This window comes from Triplophysa dalaica, chromosome 18 (assembly GCF_015846415.1).
Source record: "Triplophysa dalaica isolate WHDGS20190420 chromosome 18, ASM1584641v1, whole genome shotgun sequence".
Taxonomy (NCBI): Eukaryota; Metazoa; Chordata; class Actinopteri; order Cypriniformes; family Nemacheilidae; genus Triplophysa; species Triplophysa dalaica.
Window position 1 is genome coordinate 21,168,036 of NC_079559.1, and position 18,181 is coordinate 21,186,216.

General features: G+C 39.5%; 1 protein-coding gene across 1 annotated transcript; it reads left to right on the forward strand.

Moving 5' to 3' along the window:
- The first annotated feature begins 827 nt into the window (after positions 1-827).
- Positions 828-7,942, forward strand: LOC130407023 (taste receptor type 1 member 1-like). The gene is made up of 6 exons (XM_056729652.1): positions 828-1,009; positions 1,186-1,483; positions 1,683-2,429; positions 5,083-5,295; positions 5,376-5,496; positions 6,893-7,942. The coding sequence occupies exons 1-6, from the start codon at positions 828-830 to the stop codon at positions 7,825-7,827; spliced, it is 2,496 nt and encodes an 831-aa protein (XP_056585630.1). The 3' UTR covers positions 7,828-7,942.
- The last annotated feature ends 10,239 nt before the right edge of the window (positions 7,943-18,181 follow it).

Consider the following 18,181-nt stretch of genomic DNA (forward strand, 5'->3'; position numbering starts at 1 on the left):
ATGGCCCTTTCCTTTAACTTTACCCTGGTCTGGTTTCATTTTGTCTGCTCAGGCAGAGCCCCACCGGACAGTCCTGCCTGCATGCTAAAGTCACCATGGTGTTGATCTTGGCACTGTCCGGGTCGGATCCTCCTTAGCAGAGCAACATGTTTGGATCCTGACACTCTATTTTTTGTTGTGGTATTGGTTCCTGGTTTCAGGATCTAGACCTCATGCTTTTGTGTCTTTAGTGATCAACGTGTTAATTTGAATTTCTTTTTTCTTTTTTTTTCTTGAAGCACATGATGTGTGGTCATTGTTGTGTTGTGTGCTTCAGGGTCCTATTATTTGTGTTGGAACCACAGCATTTGTTTGTTTTCTGTGTTCCATGTGCTTTCCTCTCATGAGTCTTGGCCTCACCCTTTATTTCTTTGTTAATTATCCTATTATTATTTGCCTTTCTTCATTATGCTCATTTTTCTTCTCCTGTTTAATGCCCTGGTGTAATCTGACAAAACTGGTGAAGATGGCCTAAATTTGACAAGTCAGAAATATTGGCCTTTTTTGACAAAGTGCAAACTACAGTTCAAGTTATGAAAATAATTGTATTCTCATCAATGCCACTGTGGTTTTCACTCTGTCACGATATGCAAAAACATTAAAACAAAGTTTGGATTGTAGGTAAAACATGATCTGTGAAAATGAATATCTAAATCATAACATTGAGACTGATGCCCAGACCAATGAATATACAAATAGGTTTAAGCAAATTGAATGTTTAAAGCAAATTAAACTATTGTATAAAACCCCTTAACACCCACTTCATGAGCAACAAACCATCTTTAATCATGTTTCTGAGCCACATTTACACTTTCCTTGTGACTTTTACTCATTGTGTCTTTTTCAAAGTTTCTTGTTCTTCATCTGAGTTCAGTTTGGATGGAGATTATTTATTGGGTGGCCTTTTTCCAGTGCATGACATTCAACACGCAACACCTCTGCTCTCCCCGGAGGCCAATGAATGCTTTAGGTAAGCAAAGACTTTTCTTGTTTTCTCATCTGAATGCTTCTGACACATTGATTATTAATGTTGTTAATTGTTTATTAGTTTTGTAAATTATAGCAACATTTCCCAAGTATTACATTTATGGTAAACTAATACTAAAGGTAAATGAAGTGCCTAACTTCTTCACTGATGTTTTGTAGGCACACTCTATCAAAATCTGGCTATCAGATGCTTCAAGTAATGAGGTTTGCTGTTGAGGAGATCAATAACTCTACCACCCTGCTGCCCAATGTTTCTCTGGGCTATGAGATTTTTGACCATTGTTCCGACACTAAGAACTTCCCTTCAGTCTTCAGCTTAATTTCACAGAATGGATCGATAAAACCTCAAGAAAAACTCAACAGCCATCATCCTAAAGTGATTGCTTTAACAGGACCATATGGAAGCACAAGAACTATCACTATTGCACCACTGGTCACAATGGACCTCATACCACTGGTAAATTATCTAGAATCTATTAGATACACAAATAACAAGCAAATACCCATACTCATAACCTTCATCCTCTGGTGCAAAAGTGCATCATTTTGACCCAGACACATATTTAAGTACGTTTATGCTTTTGTGTTGTGACTGTATATAATATGTGTGGGCATGTTAAGTGAATTGCTTTTAAAATAGTTTTCTTCTTTCAAAGGTAAATTATGGAGCTACCAGCTATACGTTAAGTGATAAACTTCACTATCCATCATATATTAGAACAATCCCTAGCAATAAAGACTTGATACAGATGATGATTCACATCATACAGTGGTTTGGATGGAACTGGGTTGCTTTTCTTCGAGACCCAGACAGTAACAGTGAAGATGGCCTACAGCTGTTTAACAGTTATATCAAAAATACTGGCATTTGTTTGGCCTATCAAGAGGTTCTGAGTCAACGTGTAAACTACAGTCTAACTCTTCAAAAGATTAATAGGCTCAACATCAACGTCGTTGTGGTTTTCACTGGGTCACAATATGCAAAGAACATAATCAAAGCAGCCATAGCAAACAATATCCGAAACAAAGTCTGGATTGCAAGTGAAACATGGTCTATGAATCAACAGCTCCCAAAAGAGCCGGGAGTTGAGAAAATTGGAACTATAGTTGGCATTACAGAGAGATTTTTGTCATTGCCTGGATTTCATGAATTCATATATAAAGCCAAAGGAACAAGTGAGATGAATACTCACGATGACGCTGAGAGTGAAATTCAGATGAAGACTTGTAATCAATATTGTGACAACTGCTCAATGTTGACCGCAGAGGATATTATAAATGAAGATCCCACATTCTCCTTTGCCATCTACTCTGCCATATATACCATAGCTCATGCATTACATAAAGTTCTTCAGTGTGACATCAATGAATGCAGCACAAACATCTCTGTGAAACCATATATGGTGAGTAGATGCATTTGAATCATATCATTTCGATCATATATTGTAATCTGATATAGTGTAATTATTATGCTTGTCAATCTCATTTTATGATTTTAGTATTTTTATGTAAGGAATAATTGGAAGGTTATTATTCCGCTTATACCACAGTCACAGTAGAATAGAAAGCTTGCTGCCGTGTATTTAAAGTGAATGGAAAATTCTGTCATCATTTACTCACCTTTGAGTTGTTCCAAATCTGTATGAATGTTTAAATGTTCTGATGAACAAACAGAAAGATATTTGGAAAAATACTTATAACCAGACCCATTGACTCCCATAGTAGGAATAAATACAATGGAAGTCAAAAGTGCCCCAGAACTGTTTGCTATCCTACATTCTTCAAAATGTCTTCGTTTTCTTTGAAAAGAACAAAATATTATAAAGTAGTTTCTCCTACTATGGCAGTCAACGGGGGTCAAAATCTGTTTGGTTATAAATATCTTATACTTCTTAAATCAAGATACATTTACTTAACAAGAAAAGTGACCAAAGATATTTACCATGACCAAAATTATAAACGCAACACTTTTGTTTTTGCCCCCATTTTTTATGAGCTGAACTCAAAGATTTTTTCTATGTACACAAAAGGCCTATTTCTCTCAACTATTGTTCACTAATCTGTCTAAGTCTATGTTAGTGAGCACTTCTCCTTTACCGAGATAATCCAACTCACAGTTTTACTCTATTGGTGAGGCCTGGGGGTCCGAAAACCAGTCAGTATCTGGTGTGACCATATTTGCCTCACTCAGTGCAACACATCTCCTTCTCACACAGTTGATCAGGTTGTTGATTATGGTCTGTGGAATGTTGGTCCGCTCCTCTTCAATGCGTGGAAATTGGCAGGGACTTGACCACGGTGTCGTATAAAGCGATCCAGAGCACCCCAAACATGCTTAATGGTTGACATGTTTGGTGAGTATGCTGGCCTTGCAAAAAGAGGGATGTTTTCACTTTCCAGGAATTGTGTACAGATCCTTGGAACATAGGGCCGTGCATTATCATACTGCAACATGAGGTGATGGTCGTGGAAGAATGGCCCAACAATGGGCCTCAGGATTTTGTCACGATATCTCTGTGCATTCAAAATGCCATCAATCTAATGCATCTGTGTTCGTTGTCCATAACATACGCGTGTCCATACCATTACCCCACCACCGCCATAGGCCACTCGATCCACAACGTTTACATCAGCAAAACGCTCACTCACAAGGTGCGACACACTTGTCCGTCATCAATTGCACGTCCCTTCAAAACTTGCGACATCTGTGACATTGGGGTGTGTGATGAACTGCACATTTTAGAGTGGCCTTTTATTGTTATTGTGCAATAATCATGCTGTCTAATAAGGATCTTGATAACTGTGAGGTGGATGGATTATCTCGGCAAAGGAGAAGTGCTCACTAACACAAATTTTGACAGATTAGTGAACAATATTTGAGAGAAATAGGCCTTTAGTGTACATAGAAAAAGTCTTAGATCTTTGAGTTCAGCTCATGGAAAATGGGGGCAAAAACAAAAGTGTTCCATTTATAATTATTGTCAGTGTATTTATGTTAATAATATTATGAGCATTTGATCAATTACTTGAAGGGAAGTTTTCTCAGCCTCAAGACATACTAAGAAAATATGACTTTCTTCTTGAAGAATAATGCAGTCGGAGTTCTAATCCAACGTATCATTTTACTTCCAAGCGGTAGAATGGGAGTGAATGGGTGTCGACTTTTTGAAGCTCTGAAAAGTGCATCCATCGATGAAAGAACTGCTCGACACGGCACCGTGGTTTTAACAAAGGTTGATGCGTTTGTTTAAGATAATTATCCATATTAACAACAATATTAATGACTATGTCTAACATCCCTTATCCCTCAGATCCAGGCGAACGAGAGGCTTGTTATTCAGGCAAATGACGGTGATGAAAGCTCCCACCCAGAGGAGGCGGAGTCTTATTGGATGAAAATGAAAAATTTGGTTTTTGTCACAGGAACTTACAAACTTACAACATCCCTGCGTCATCTGCTGGAAAAACAACCCTCTCATTTGCCGGCATCTGAGGGATAACAGATGTTAGACATTATTGTTAATACTGTTGTCAATATGCATATTTCTCTTAAATATTGTTTAACCGTGTTGAACAGTTCTTCGATTTACATTTAGTCATTTGGCAGACGCTTTTATCCAAAGCGACTTACAGTGCACTTATTGCAGGGCTAATCCCCCTGGAGCAACATGGAGTAAAGTGTCTTGCTCAAGGACACACTGGTGGTGGCTGCTGGGATCGAACCAGCAACCTTTGATTTACCAGTTCAGTAGTTTAACCCACTAGACCACCATCTCCATTTATGGATGTACTTTTTGGAGCTTCAAACAGTCAAAACCCATTCACTCCCATTCTACCACTTAGAAGTAAAAGGATACGTGGGATTAGAACACAGACTGCATTATTCTTCAAGAAGAAAACCATATTCAGTTAGGATAACTAGAGGGTGACTAAAACATGGGGACATTTGGATTTGCTAGTAAAGTGTCCCTTTCAAAACATATTTCCCATTTATCACTACTAATAAACTTTAATAATTGCCTTTTGCGTTAACATTTCTACTTCACTTTACAACAGCTTCTGGGAGAAATGAAGAAGTTGGATTTTCCTCTCAATGGTCGTCAGGTGAAATATGATGTTAATGGTGATCCAGCAGTCAGTTGTGCAGTCGTGCTGTGGCACACTGAAACAAATCCTCCATGGATTCAGATGGTGGGCACCTATAAGACACATCCAGAAATTACTTTTACTATCAACAACTCTCTCATGCCCTGGCGTAACAATACTGCTGTGAGTTCCCTTTGTTTCTCTCTGTAAGCCTTCAACTATTCACTGAGAAGTGTTTAAACAGAGTTTTCTATTCTATAAAGGTTCCTTTTTCAAACTGCTCTGTTGAGTGTAAAGAGGGATTTTCAAGAGAACGTGTGAGATATCATGACTGCTGCTTTCTGTGTAAAAAATGCCAACAAAACAACTATGTGAATTATTCTCGTAAGTATCTTTGACAGATTCAATGAGACTTTGATGTTTTAACTTGTTTTTAATCAAAACCATAATAATTTACTGTACGGAGCAGTGATTTTTCACTTACATTGGTGATCACAAGAGTTTGATTTTATGGCTGTAATATTTATACACTTCTATTGGATCTGTTAGTGTTCTTCCGTATTAACATAATTTTTCTTTCACCATTGCATCTATAGCAGCCCATAGAACTGTGCATAGGAAAGTGATGAAATTTGCACAGAAATAGAGAACAGGCTCATGTGTTACCATAGCAAATTTGGAGTCTCTTACTCAAACCCTTTAGTACGACGGCGTTTTACTGCCTCGTTAAAAAAAATCCAAGATTTCGAGAATATACTCGAAATATTACGAGAATAAATTTGAAATGTTACGAGAATAAATTTGAAATGTAACGAGAATAAAGTCAAAATTATACGAGAATAAAGTCATAGTAATATGTATTTTGTTTACGTGTAGGTTGTAGTTTAAGAGTTTGTTATGTTTAAGCACGTCATCTGAACCAATGAGTTAGTTCTTAGTTCATGTCTGATTTTTTCTTCTGAATAAATTCAGTTTCCTACATGATGGCTGCAGTGTCCTTTTACTAATTATAACTCTGTGATGATGCGCCAAAAGACAAAGAATTTCCTTATTGCTAAATCCTAATCTAAAGTAGGATTTAAACAAATCCTCCACATCCATTGTTTCTAACAATTCTGTGATTTTTCTCAAAATATTACGAGTTTATTCTCGTAACATTTCGACCTTTTCCTCATAACATTTCAACGTTATTCTCGAAATCTTGGATTTTATTTTATTTTTAACGTGGAACTGAAATGCCGTAGTACTTTAGTACCACAAACGGTTCAAATTTTTGCATAAACATACTTTTTCCTTTTTGAGTGCTTAACCAATTTGTACGACATTTATTATGTAGCTTCTACACACACCCCAGATAATAAGTTAATAGAAGTTTTTCGATTGGCCAATCCATTCTCATATAGTGCGCTAACGAATTTGAACACAAGCACACCAAAATGGCTTTGAGGCTATATCTTTGCCATCATTGCTAGATCTGTTTTCTCGAGCTCAGAAATTGGATAGTAAATCCGTCATATTCATATTTTTTTCAAACATACTTTTTTTCCTCCTACAACATTTGCCTGACTGGCCCGAAGTTCGATCAGGCATGTTGAGGCGCTCCTGACAAAAGTTATTAAAAGCTTTTAAATTGATGAAGGACAAGCATAACAACGGGTCATATAGCTGTATTTTACAAAGGATCTTATTCAGATTTGTATTGTGTTTCTAGTACTTTTACTAATGATTTTAAATTTGACATCAACTATATTATTATTTTTCTTATTTTTCTTCTTTCTAGGGGACCCTTACAGCTGTGTTTCATGTGAAGAGAGGGAATGGTTTGATGGCACCAGCATGACATGTAAGCCAAGGCCTGTCGTCTATCTTCAGTTCACAGAAATTTCCTCCGTCGCAATTATATTTTGTAACGCATGCTTGATTACTTTTCTCTTTGCCATGTTATTCATTTTTGCCTTTAATCACAACACTCCAGTGGTGAGGTCTGCTGGTGGTAACATGTGTTTCCTGATGTTAGTGTGTTTGATTATGTCTAGCCTGGGTGTGTTCTTTTTCTTCGGTGAACCCACAGCAGTAAAATGTCCCTTGAGAAATTTTCTGTTTGGATTTTTCTATGCTGTTTGTCTCTCCTGTTTGGCTGTCCGAGCCTTTCAAATAGTTTGTGTCTTTAAAATGGCCGCCGATTACCCTAATGTTCACAGAGTGTGGGTAAAGTACAACGGACAGTGGGTCTCTGTGGTTTCATTTTCAGTTTTTCATTTCATTGTTTGTGTTTTATTTATGACTGTAACACAAGTCAAACCCTTCATAGACTTTGTTTCTTTTAAGGATATCATTTTTTTCACCTGTGAAAGAGGGCATGTGATAATCACAGGCACAATAATGTTTGTAAATATATTTCTTGGTTCCGTGTGTATAGGGTTTGCTTACGTGGCAAGAGATCTGCCGAAAAATTACAATGAATCCAAATCAATAACTTTCAGCATTGTTTTTTTTATTGTAATTTGGATTTTTTACTTCACCGTTAACGTTCTCATCAGGAGCAAGAGCGTCGTATTATTCAACGCATTGGCCCAGATAGCCAGTGTATATGCAATTTTCATTTGCTATTTCATACCAAAATCTTACATCATGTTGTTTCAACCGGAAAAGAACACTGCTGCATACTTCCAAACATCAATTCAGACTTACACACAAACCATTAGTAGAGGTTAAAGCACCACAAAATTCTCCACAAGAATGTCTTGTTTTTAGTTGCAGAATAAGAATTAAAGGTGTATTAAAATGAAATTACTAGATATTTAATAAAAGATAAATACATTTTTGAACATTTTAGGAAGTGCTTTTTTTGTCATGTAACAATTAAATTAGTTTCTGTCTGTGTAAATCTCTGTAGAGTAAAGACAATATCACCAATTTATTTTTGGTGATATTGCTCTTACTTAATGTAATGCAAATTGTAGTGATTGTAATTTTAAAAATGTAATTGTAATTTATGAAAAAGACTCTGTAATTAAAACATGAAATAAAGCAGTTGTGTAGTTTGATGTATGAGTAAAGTCGTAATGGGGTTGGGGGAATGAGGATTAGGACTTTTCTAAATTCCTCAGAACCCAACACTTTTCTTTATAATTTTGGTATTTAAACTGGTATGTGCACTAACACGGCAGTATAGCCAAATAATATGAGCGCATACATTCAGTGTCCAAACCCATATCAGGCAGATAGATATGCACTTACAGGGTAGGCACGTCCGGACTGGAGGATCTGGTGAAGGTTGTAGGGTTGCACTGTGTACCGGTGATACGGTAGCATCGCGATGCTAAAGCTTCAAAATACCTGCGATGCCTCTCTATTTTTGAAACTGTAGTACCGTAGCTAATGTTGCAAATGCGCATTAATATTCATTAGAACACTTGCATCTTTTTGTGTGTTTATCTCCAAAATGAATGTGTGTTTTGAATGTCTCGGATGAGATAATGATTCAAATTAGCGTTTTGAATGAGTTGGTTAAATGATTGACGCCACCTATTGGCCATCTTAGTTCTGTCGTGGACATGATCCCTTGTTTCCTGTCTAGAGAAAGGTTTTTATGCCTCTTTGGTCACCTGCTCTCTCTCTGAGTCTTGTCTGTGTTTCCCGCCCTTTTGTCTCGTTACCGATTGTTTATTAGTTTATAACCTGTACCTGTCCCAGTTGATTGTGACCCCTTTAAGAGTCCTCATGTTTCTTTGTCCTGTGTTCAGTCATGGTACATGTTGTGCGTTGTGCGCTGTAGCGCTCTGCAGCGCTCTGTAGCGCTGTGTGGTGTTCCTTGCATGTTTATGTTGCTCAAGCCTGGTCCCTGTTTTTTATCTTGATTTTTTGTTACATGGTCTATATTGTGTCTTGCCTGTCCTCGATGTTGTGTCGACCCGTTTTTTATTTAGTTTTTATAGTATTTTGACTAGTTAAGTCTTTTCCCCCTCATGGGTTTTGTTTTGCTTGGTTTTGTGTGTTAATAAATATCTGTTAACCCAATCATCACTGATGCCTGCATCGCGGTTCCTCTGCCTTTTCAATTGCGACAAGTTCTGCATTTACAGTAAGCCTAATATTTCCCTTTTAGTAAGACTGCTGTGTCAATGAATTTGTCCCACATTTGAATTAGTTCCCACGTGAAAAATGATCTAGTGTACTTTAGTGTAAACTACTAAAACTCATAGATACTAGTGCTTTTGAGTCTTATAGTAAATATCGAAGTGGGCTACAGTATTTGCTACAATTTATCCAATTACTACAGTTAATACAACAACATAGGGCTCAAACGGGTAAGGTAAAATCCCCGCCATCTCTATATACACTGTATATAATATATAACCTGTAAACCCTAATCCAGCAATGATGGTATCTGTTCCATTTGCGACACATGATGAACGCTGTAACAAGTTCAAGGAATGGGAAGAAGGCGGTCACCGGCAAACGTTCAACAACTTTTAATAAAAAAATAAACAAACCACAAAGAAAAACGGTCGACTGCCGGCGACACAAACATAATAAACCACAACCTTAAATCTAGGCCTGGTCCTCTCTCATCATACACTCCATTCCACTCGTCCTTCTATGCTTCCGATCTCCTCCAAAGAGAAGCCATACCCGTGCAAAACACCTGAAACTCATTATCATCACTCGTATCATTCCCTGAGGGCTCTCGTCTCACCTTGCTCGTTACAAAGGCGTTTGACCAATTACATGAGACTACATCATCTGAATTATCTCTCAGATTAATGGGTCTATGTTCCTCGTATCGCACCAGTTGATGATGATAGCCCATTTTCGCAAGTATAAGCGCCTTTTGGAAGGGGCTCTAGGCAGGGTTATAGTTGTTAAAACTCAACTCGGGAGGGAAGCGCCTGTCGAGAGGCCATACATACATCCAGGTCCCAACAGCTTGAGCCATGGATGCCAGATTGTTCCCCCCGCTTGGGAGAGAAGGTCCCTCCTCAGTGGAATCCGTCATGGTGCTGACAACAGCATCCGGGTCAACTTGGGGAACTACGGCTGGTTCATCCAGCGAGGGGCGATCATTTGTACCGCCCATTTGTCCTCCCAATTCCTGCTGATGACCTGTGACAGCAGGGCTACATGGGGAAAAGCATAAAGGCGGTGGGCTAGGGCATCGTTCTGCCTCGAGAAGTGGAACGGGCAGTAAGCATTCTCATCTGACGCGAACAGGTCAATATCCGCCCGACCAAAAGTGCTCCAAATTTCCTCGACCGCCCGGGGATTGAGTCTCCATTCACCCGGCGGAGAGCAGCGGAGAGAGAGCGCATCCACTCCTGTGTTCTCTCTGACTAAGCGGACATTCTGCTGAGCCCAAAAAAGGAAGCGACTTTTCAATTTGTTCAACGGGACAAGATCGTAACCCTCCCTGGTGATTTATAAGTGAAACCTCCGTGCTGTCTGATCGTACCAGAACGTGATGGTGTTGGACTTCCAATCGGAAGTGTCGAAATGCTAATACTGTGATATTCAGTGCTGAGCCAGTGCGCTGTGACTCCTAGAAAGCCTCTCATCCTACGATCTTACCATATACAGTATCTACTGTCAATGATACATTATCTGCCTTTGCTAGATCATTTTTTAACTTCAACTGTCTTTCTGCCGCTAGATCATTTAGCTTCGATGTAATGGTTCTTCAACTAACAATGTTGTCCATTACCGATAAAAAATGAAGAAAACGTTCATGCTCAATGATGGATAACGGCATGTTACTGTTTATTATTATGTCTGACAGTATTCCATTTGTATTGGCTCTCTGCTGGGGATGGTTGCTGCTATAGTTTTGGTATCCTTGGTTCAATGAATTTGGAGATTGGACGCTGATCTGAGTCCATGGTGCGGAGGTATTCATCATATCTAAAAACAGAGAAAAGAAAAACAAAAAAGACTTTTATTCAGTTCACATAAAACGGTGTAATTCGAATAAACACATTTGCTAACTTTAGAGTTAGCCTAACCGTTAGCTGAAAACAGCGGGACTCACATTTTTTGTGGGATTTGAAGTGTGGAAGAAAATTTGAAGTGGTGGTGGATGTATCACATATCTTCGTCTTGCAGGCCTTGCAAACTGCTGTATGCCGCCCATCGATTGAATGCGAGACTCCGGTTCCATACACAGATGTTTATTAACACTTTCACACCGTAGAACTAAAAGTTCAAGTAAACAAAATAAAAGACATCAAATATTGCAAAACAATACATAAATGACAAATAAAGAATACAGTAATACTGACCACTTTAGCCTGCTTCTCAACCAACGGCAGAGTCATTTCCCAGAAGCAATCTTCAAAGTCAAATATACTTAAACTTATACGCAGTTGAAACAGGGAGTATAAAGAATTAAACTAGCATGAATCGCTACATGTGCGCTTGGTCCCTGCGCTTTGGTTACGGGGCTTACTTCCGGTTTTCGGAATGTCAAAATAAAAGTACATGAGTATTTCAAATATATTCAAAATACCGGCTGCATTTACACTCCCACCATCACACAATGTGTGATTCACATCACAAAAATAGACTTTCTAAACAGAACATTCTAAAACAATGATGTAAATAAACGCATATACATTCAAATATAAACAAAACAATGAAGAACTAGGCTACTTATTCGGCCTCAAGCAGTAGTACTGTTTTGTGTATTGACCTTTCTAAATAAACTGGCTTATGTGAGCGTGCGCCTCTAATGTCTAGTGCTGTGTCACTAAGTAACAGTTTGAGTTTTCTGACTCTTCCGTCAGATCCTTGGAAGACTTCAACTACCTTCGCCAGCTTCCACTTATTTCTTGGTGCGTCATCATCTTGCAACAGGACAATGTCATTCACTTTAGCATTTCTCCTGTCCTTGTTCCATTTGCTCCTCTGCTGCAGATTCAGCAAATACTCCTTTCTCCTTAGCAGGTCACTCGACCTTGTGGCCACGACTGCAGCTGAGAGTTCCAGTCTTGGGATCGTTGTTAACTTTGTCGGTGCAACCCTTGCCTTTGCCATAACAAGAGCACACTGGACTTCTCCAGACTTCGAAACAACCCTAAGGTAAGAACACATTCCATAGCCGGAAACACTGGCATCGGAAAAATGGTGAAGCTCACACTGTTGAACTTCCTTAGCTGCCAATGGCATGTAGTGCCGTGGTATCTCTACCACTGAAAGATTATGAAGGTCTTGGAGCCACGCTTCCCAACGCGGCCTGAGATCATCAGGAAGCTGCTCATCCCATCCCACCTTGTCTTGGCACATCCTTTGTAGAATCTGTTTACCTTTTAGAATGATAGGTGCCACAAATCCAAGAGGATCAAAAATTGAGGCCACTGTTGACAATACTCCTCTTCTGGTGAAAGGATGATCCTTTACCCTCACTTTGAACTGGAACTTATCTGAGCTAATTCACCATTGGACCCCGAGAGCCCGCTCCATCTTGTGCTCACCCAAGGCCATGTCCAGGTCAGCTACAACTTCTGCAAGTTCTTGCTTTGGGATTGGGGCAAGCACCTTCTTGTTACTGGTAATGAATTTGTGTAAGTGGAGTTTACCAGTGTTGCAGAGGTCTCTTGCCTCTCTAACAAGCTCGATAGCTTCTTCTTCACTGTCCAAACTTGTTAATCCATCATCAACATAAAAGTTGCGCTGAATAAACCTCACTGTAGCTTCACTAAACTTGCCTTCACCTTCTGCAGCCAGGTGTTTGAGCCCAAAGTTTGCGCATCCAGGTGACGATGCAGCACCGAACAAGTGAACCTTCATGCGGAACACTGAAGGTGGAGCCTCCATATCGCCTCTTTCCCACCACAGGAATCTGAGATAGTCTTGGTCACTTGGTGCGACATGAAATTGATGGAACATCCGCTCTACATCACACATGATGGCTACTCGTCCTTTGCGGAAGCGACACAAGACCCCTACAAGGGTATTTGTATGGTCTGGCCCGGTGAGTAGATGCTCATTCAGCGATGTATTCTGAAACTTAGCCGAGCAATCAAATACCACGCGAATCTTTCCTGGCTTTTGGGGATGATAAACCCCATGGTGAGGGATATACCACGTGGTCCGATCGTTTAACTCTGACTCTGGAACCTTTTCAGCATCACCTCTTGTTATGATGTCCTCCATAAAAGCCACATAATCCTTGTGATATTGATTATCTTTCTTAAGACGTTTTCCAAAACATCTGAGTCGATGTTGTGCACACACTTTGTTGTTTGGCAGGCTTGGTTTCTCTTCCTTAAAAGGCAATGGCATTTCGTAATGTCCATTTGGCTTTTGCTTGATTCCTTCTTTCAGCTTCACCAAGAACTTAATATCTTCTTGTGATATTAGAACTTCTTCACTGAACTTCTCAGTAAAATCTGCCTCAAAGACCTTGAGTATATCTGCTGGAGTGATCATTTCCTTGACTTGAGTTCTATAAACAAAATGTACCTCAGACTTGAGCTCAGTAAAGGCCTTGGTAGCTGGCTGAACTTTCTTTATGATGATACGGTGGCTCACACCGATTTCATCCTCATGATCATAATCCACACCAGTGCTGCTGTAGCCGATAATGCTCCAACCCAACACAGACTTTTGTGCATATGGCTGGTTTTCATTGCCCGAGATGACATCTCTGGGAAGTAAGGCTTGTGGACAGTTATAGCCGATTAACAATCCCACTTCACAATCAAGCTCAGGAGACATTTCATCTGCCAAATGTTCTAAGTGAGGCCAAGACTTTGCGGTAGTTCTTGTGGGTATATGGGATCTGTTTGCTGGTATGTAATCTCTGGTATAAGTTGTTGGGAGTTTGATTTTAGTGTCAGAGCTGATGCCTCTTACCTGTAGTCCTTGCACCCTTTGGCTATTCACCACTTTTGTTTTTGATGTTATTGTGGACACTTTAAGTTTTACTGACTCTTTCCTGGCACCCAATGTAACAGCTGCATCCTTCAGGATGAAGGTTGTGTCACTCTGACTATCAAGTAACGCATACACTAAAACTTCCTTGTCTGGTTCCATTGCCGTGGAGACATAGACTGGAACAATAGATGAAGTGTGAGTGCTGCTTTTCTCTTGAACAACTCTGTTAGAGGTAACTTGCTGTATTTCAATTGATTCAGACTGTTGGTTGGTGTGTCCTCCGTTTTCATTTGGCCTTTCTGGTTTTATTCTTACAGCTTGTTCTTGGTTTTTCTTCCCACGATCTTGATGTAGGCAAGTAGGGTGATGTTTTCCACATAAGTCACACACACTCCTGGATGTACACGCTCTGGAGTTATGGCCTATCCTAAGGCAGCCAAAACACAATTTCTCCAGTTGTACAAACTTAACTCTTTCTTCAACAGGTTTTTCCCTAATCTTGAGACACCTATGGAGAGTATGGCCTTTCTTCTTACAAAACATGCATGTGCTGCTTGTCTTCTCAATTGTATTAGTGGTGAAAGTCTTAGCACTAAAGTTTTGATTTCGTTGATACTTATACTGTTCTCGTTCTGTTGGCTTTGATCTTTCTTGGTCAGTTGACTTCACAGCATACAATGATGTGATGGGGTTGCATGCAATACGAGCCTCCATATTGAGAAATCTTACAAAATATCTAAAGTCCGGGAACATTTTGTGTCCATCCTGATAGATTGTTGCTTCTCTATTCCAGCGTGAGCTCAACCAATCCGGGAGCTTGACAGTAATCCTTTGGTTTTCCACACAGTCGTTGAGAGTTTGTAGACCTTGAACATATGGCATAGCTGATTCCACACTGCTCAGAAAATCAACAAACTCACGAAGATTTTCGCTATCCTTGGGGGCAATTTTATGCCATGTATGTATCTTGTCACGGTATGACTTGGCAACTATGAATGGATTACCAAATCTGTCTTCAAGTATGTCCCAGGCAGCACGATAAGCGGTTTCTGTTCCTACAAGGAAATGGCCTTCAATAGCTTTCTTGGCTGGGCCACCAACGTACTTGCGTAGAAAGAAGAGCTTTTCTTGAGCTAGCAGGTTCTTGCGCTCAATCAGAGTAAAGAAGGAAAGCTTCCAATCATTGTACTTGAGAGGATCTCCTTTGAAAACTTCAGGTTCTGGGATTGGAACTCGATTAGCTGTGATTGCTTCAGCAAGAGTTCTCACAAGGTCATTGGTAGCTTCATGAGAGGTTAAAAAGGCTTGAGTGGTTGGCTGTGGAACAGAACATGAGGTGTACATGGAGGGATATAGGAGAGGGGATTTAGTGGCTGTAACCTCATGAGGGTGCTGGACTTGACTGGGCTTGGCTTGTTGCGCAAGTAGAGCTTGTGAGACTGGTGCTTGAGAGGGAAAAAATTGATCCATTAAAGGGTTAAGTGCTAGTGGTGGATCGACAGATTCTGAATAAACCTGCAGTCTTGCTTGAGCCGCAACATGCCCTTTAAGTTCTTCTAGCCTTTGTACTTCTCTCTTTTTTCCTTCCAGCTTCATTTTTCTATCAGCACTTTCTGCTATGAACTGAGCTCTTTTTTTAGCACTCTCTGCTTCAATTTCCTTTTCTATAGCTTCTCTTTCAGCCTTCAAGATTTGATCTTCCACCTCAAGTCTTTGAATTTCTTCCTTCTGCTGATGTTGTGCATTTGTTATCTTCATCATTTCTTGCGTAGCCACAACTTCGGCTGCCGCCTGTTTTGCATTAAGGGACAGGATAGAAGAGTGTCTGGATACTTGGGAAGGAACCTTTGACTTAGCGGTTTGAACGGAGGAAACACTAGACACTGTGCTTTCAAATACTGATTTAGCATCAGGCCAAGTTATGATTTGTGTATCATCATCACTGCGGAAATGTTGAACATTTGTATTTGCAATCCTAGTAAATGCCTGGCATGTGTCATTCATTCTCCGAATGTCTGGTTCAGGAGTTGAAATTGCTCTTATTTTGAGGTAAGTAATGTCCATGTCCACTTGTGCGGTATTGATTGCATTTACAATCTCCTCAATCAGATCATCAGCATCATTATTCTTAATGGACCGTTTTAAGCCATTGATATGATACTTCCATCTTCTGTACATCTTTACAAAACTTACAGTTAGATCTTTCAATTTGTCATCTAACAGAGCTTTGCCCTTTTCAGTGAGCTTTTGTATGCGTCCAGATTTCCTAATTCCAGGAATCATTTGTGTGTCATCCACACCAACCTGAGATTGTGTGGCCTGCGATGTGTCTTCAACTTGCTCATCAGCGTCAGCTTGCTGTGATAGGGTAGTCCTTTCTGCGTCACTATCTTCTTGAAAGTCTCCATGAGTGACCTCTTCAGTAGGAAGAAAGGTGATTTCCTTTGAGTGTGACATATTAAATGCATGTGATGTATTTGATTAAACTGTATTCTGTTGTCTAATGTGTGCAAATATGAAATAAAATTAAATGCAAAACTAATCTCTTTGCTTCCCTTAGCTTAACCTTTGAATATTGCACATCAACACACTACAGTCTTATAATAACACACTTCAATAAATGAGCAATAAAAGGCAATTAACAAAGTGAGAAATAATAATAATTCGTCACAGTTTAAATATGAAAACTTACTTGTTGGAACAAACTTTGAATTTAACTTAGAACTTCTTAGATTCAACTGGGAGAATGGTTCATTTACATATCTGCTAAGTTTCTTTGTTTCTTACTAGATAATCAAACTGCAGCACAAAATAATGACGACTGCTGATTTAAGAGGAAAAAACACAAATGAAACGTCCGTGTGCTATCATGGCAGTACTTGCGCTACTTTCGACACACTCCTTTCGACGTGCTTGCTTGTGTAGCCTTGTCCACTTGCCCCTTTGGATTCACACGAACCATTCACAAGGTGACCTCTCGTTTACCGCACGCGGTCGCAGCCAGCCCGTATTCGTCCGCTCAGAGCCTTTACCGTTGCAGTAGTGTTCTACTATGCCGCCCATCGATTGAATGCGAGACTCCGGTTCCATACACAGATGTTTATTAACACTTTAACACCGTAGAACTAAAAGTTCAAGTAAACAAAATAAAAGACATCAAATATTGCAAAACAATACATAAATGACAAATAAAGAATACAGTAATACTGACCACTTTAGCCTGCTTCTCAACCAACGGCAGAGTCATTTCCCAGAAGCAATCTTCAAAGTCAAATATACTTAAACTTATACGCAGTTGAAACAGGGAGTATAAAGAATTAAACTAGCATGAATCGCTACATGTGCGCTTGGTCCCTGCGCTTTGGTTACGGGGCTTACTTCCGGTTTTCGGAATGTCAAAATAAAAGTACATGAGTATTTCAAATATATTCAAAATACCGGCTGCATTTACATGCTGTTCTTCTCTTCTTAGCACCGTGTTGCACCATATTGTCCATATTGGACTGCTGTAATTCTCTCCTGACTGGCCTTCCAGATTATACAACCAAACCTCTGCAAATGATCCAGAATGCAGCTGCAAGAGTGGAATTTTTAATGAGCCAAAAAGAGCCCACGTTACACCGCTTATCATGCGGTGAACAACATCTTATGGTGCCCTCCCAAAAAGACACAAATTCACTTTCATGCACCTTTTTTGGAAACAACCAACTCTGATGGAATGATTTCCTTCTCTATACGAACAGAGGAATCTTTAGCCATCTTTCGTCAACACCTGACACAATAAAACCAACCATTTTTTCTCTTCTATCTTGTCTATTCCTTCTAAAATTTCTCTAAGAGCTTTTTTATTTACCAGCTGGTAACATTCAAATAAAATCACATCAAACCCAGGTCCTGTCTAGTCTTCCAGGTTTCTCAGCAGTAACAGTGAACAACAAACACTTTGATAGGCCACTGTAAACAGGGTTCTCTTAAAGATAATTCATGAAGCAACTTGTGTAGTTCATAATGAAGATCAAATCACATTAAATTTGGGGCACATTAAAAACAACAAAACTTCAGTGGCAAATGATTTTCGTTTGCATTAGATGACATATAGAGCAGACATAATGTGGTGTTGACTTGGGTGTGGTCAAAGTGTTAACTTCAGTCTAACTCTAAAAAAGATTGATTTGGATTGCAAGTGAAACATGGTCTA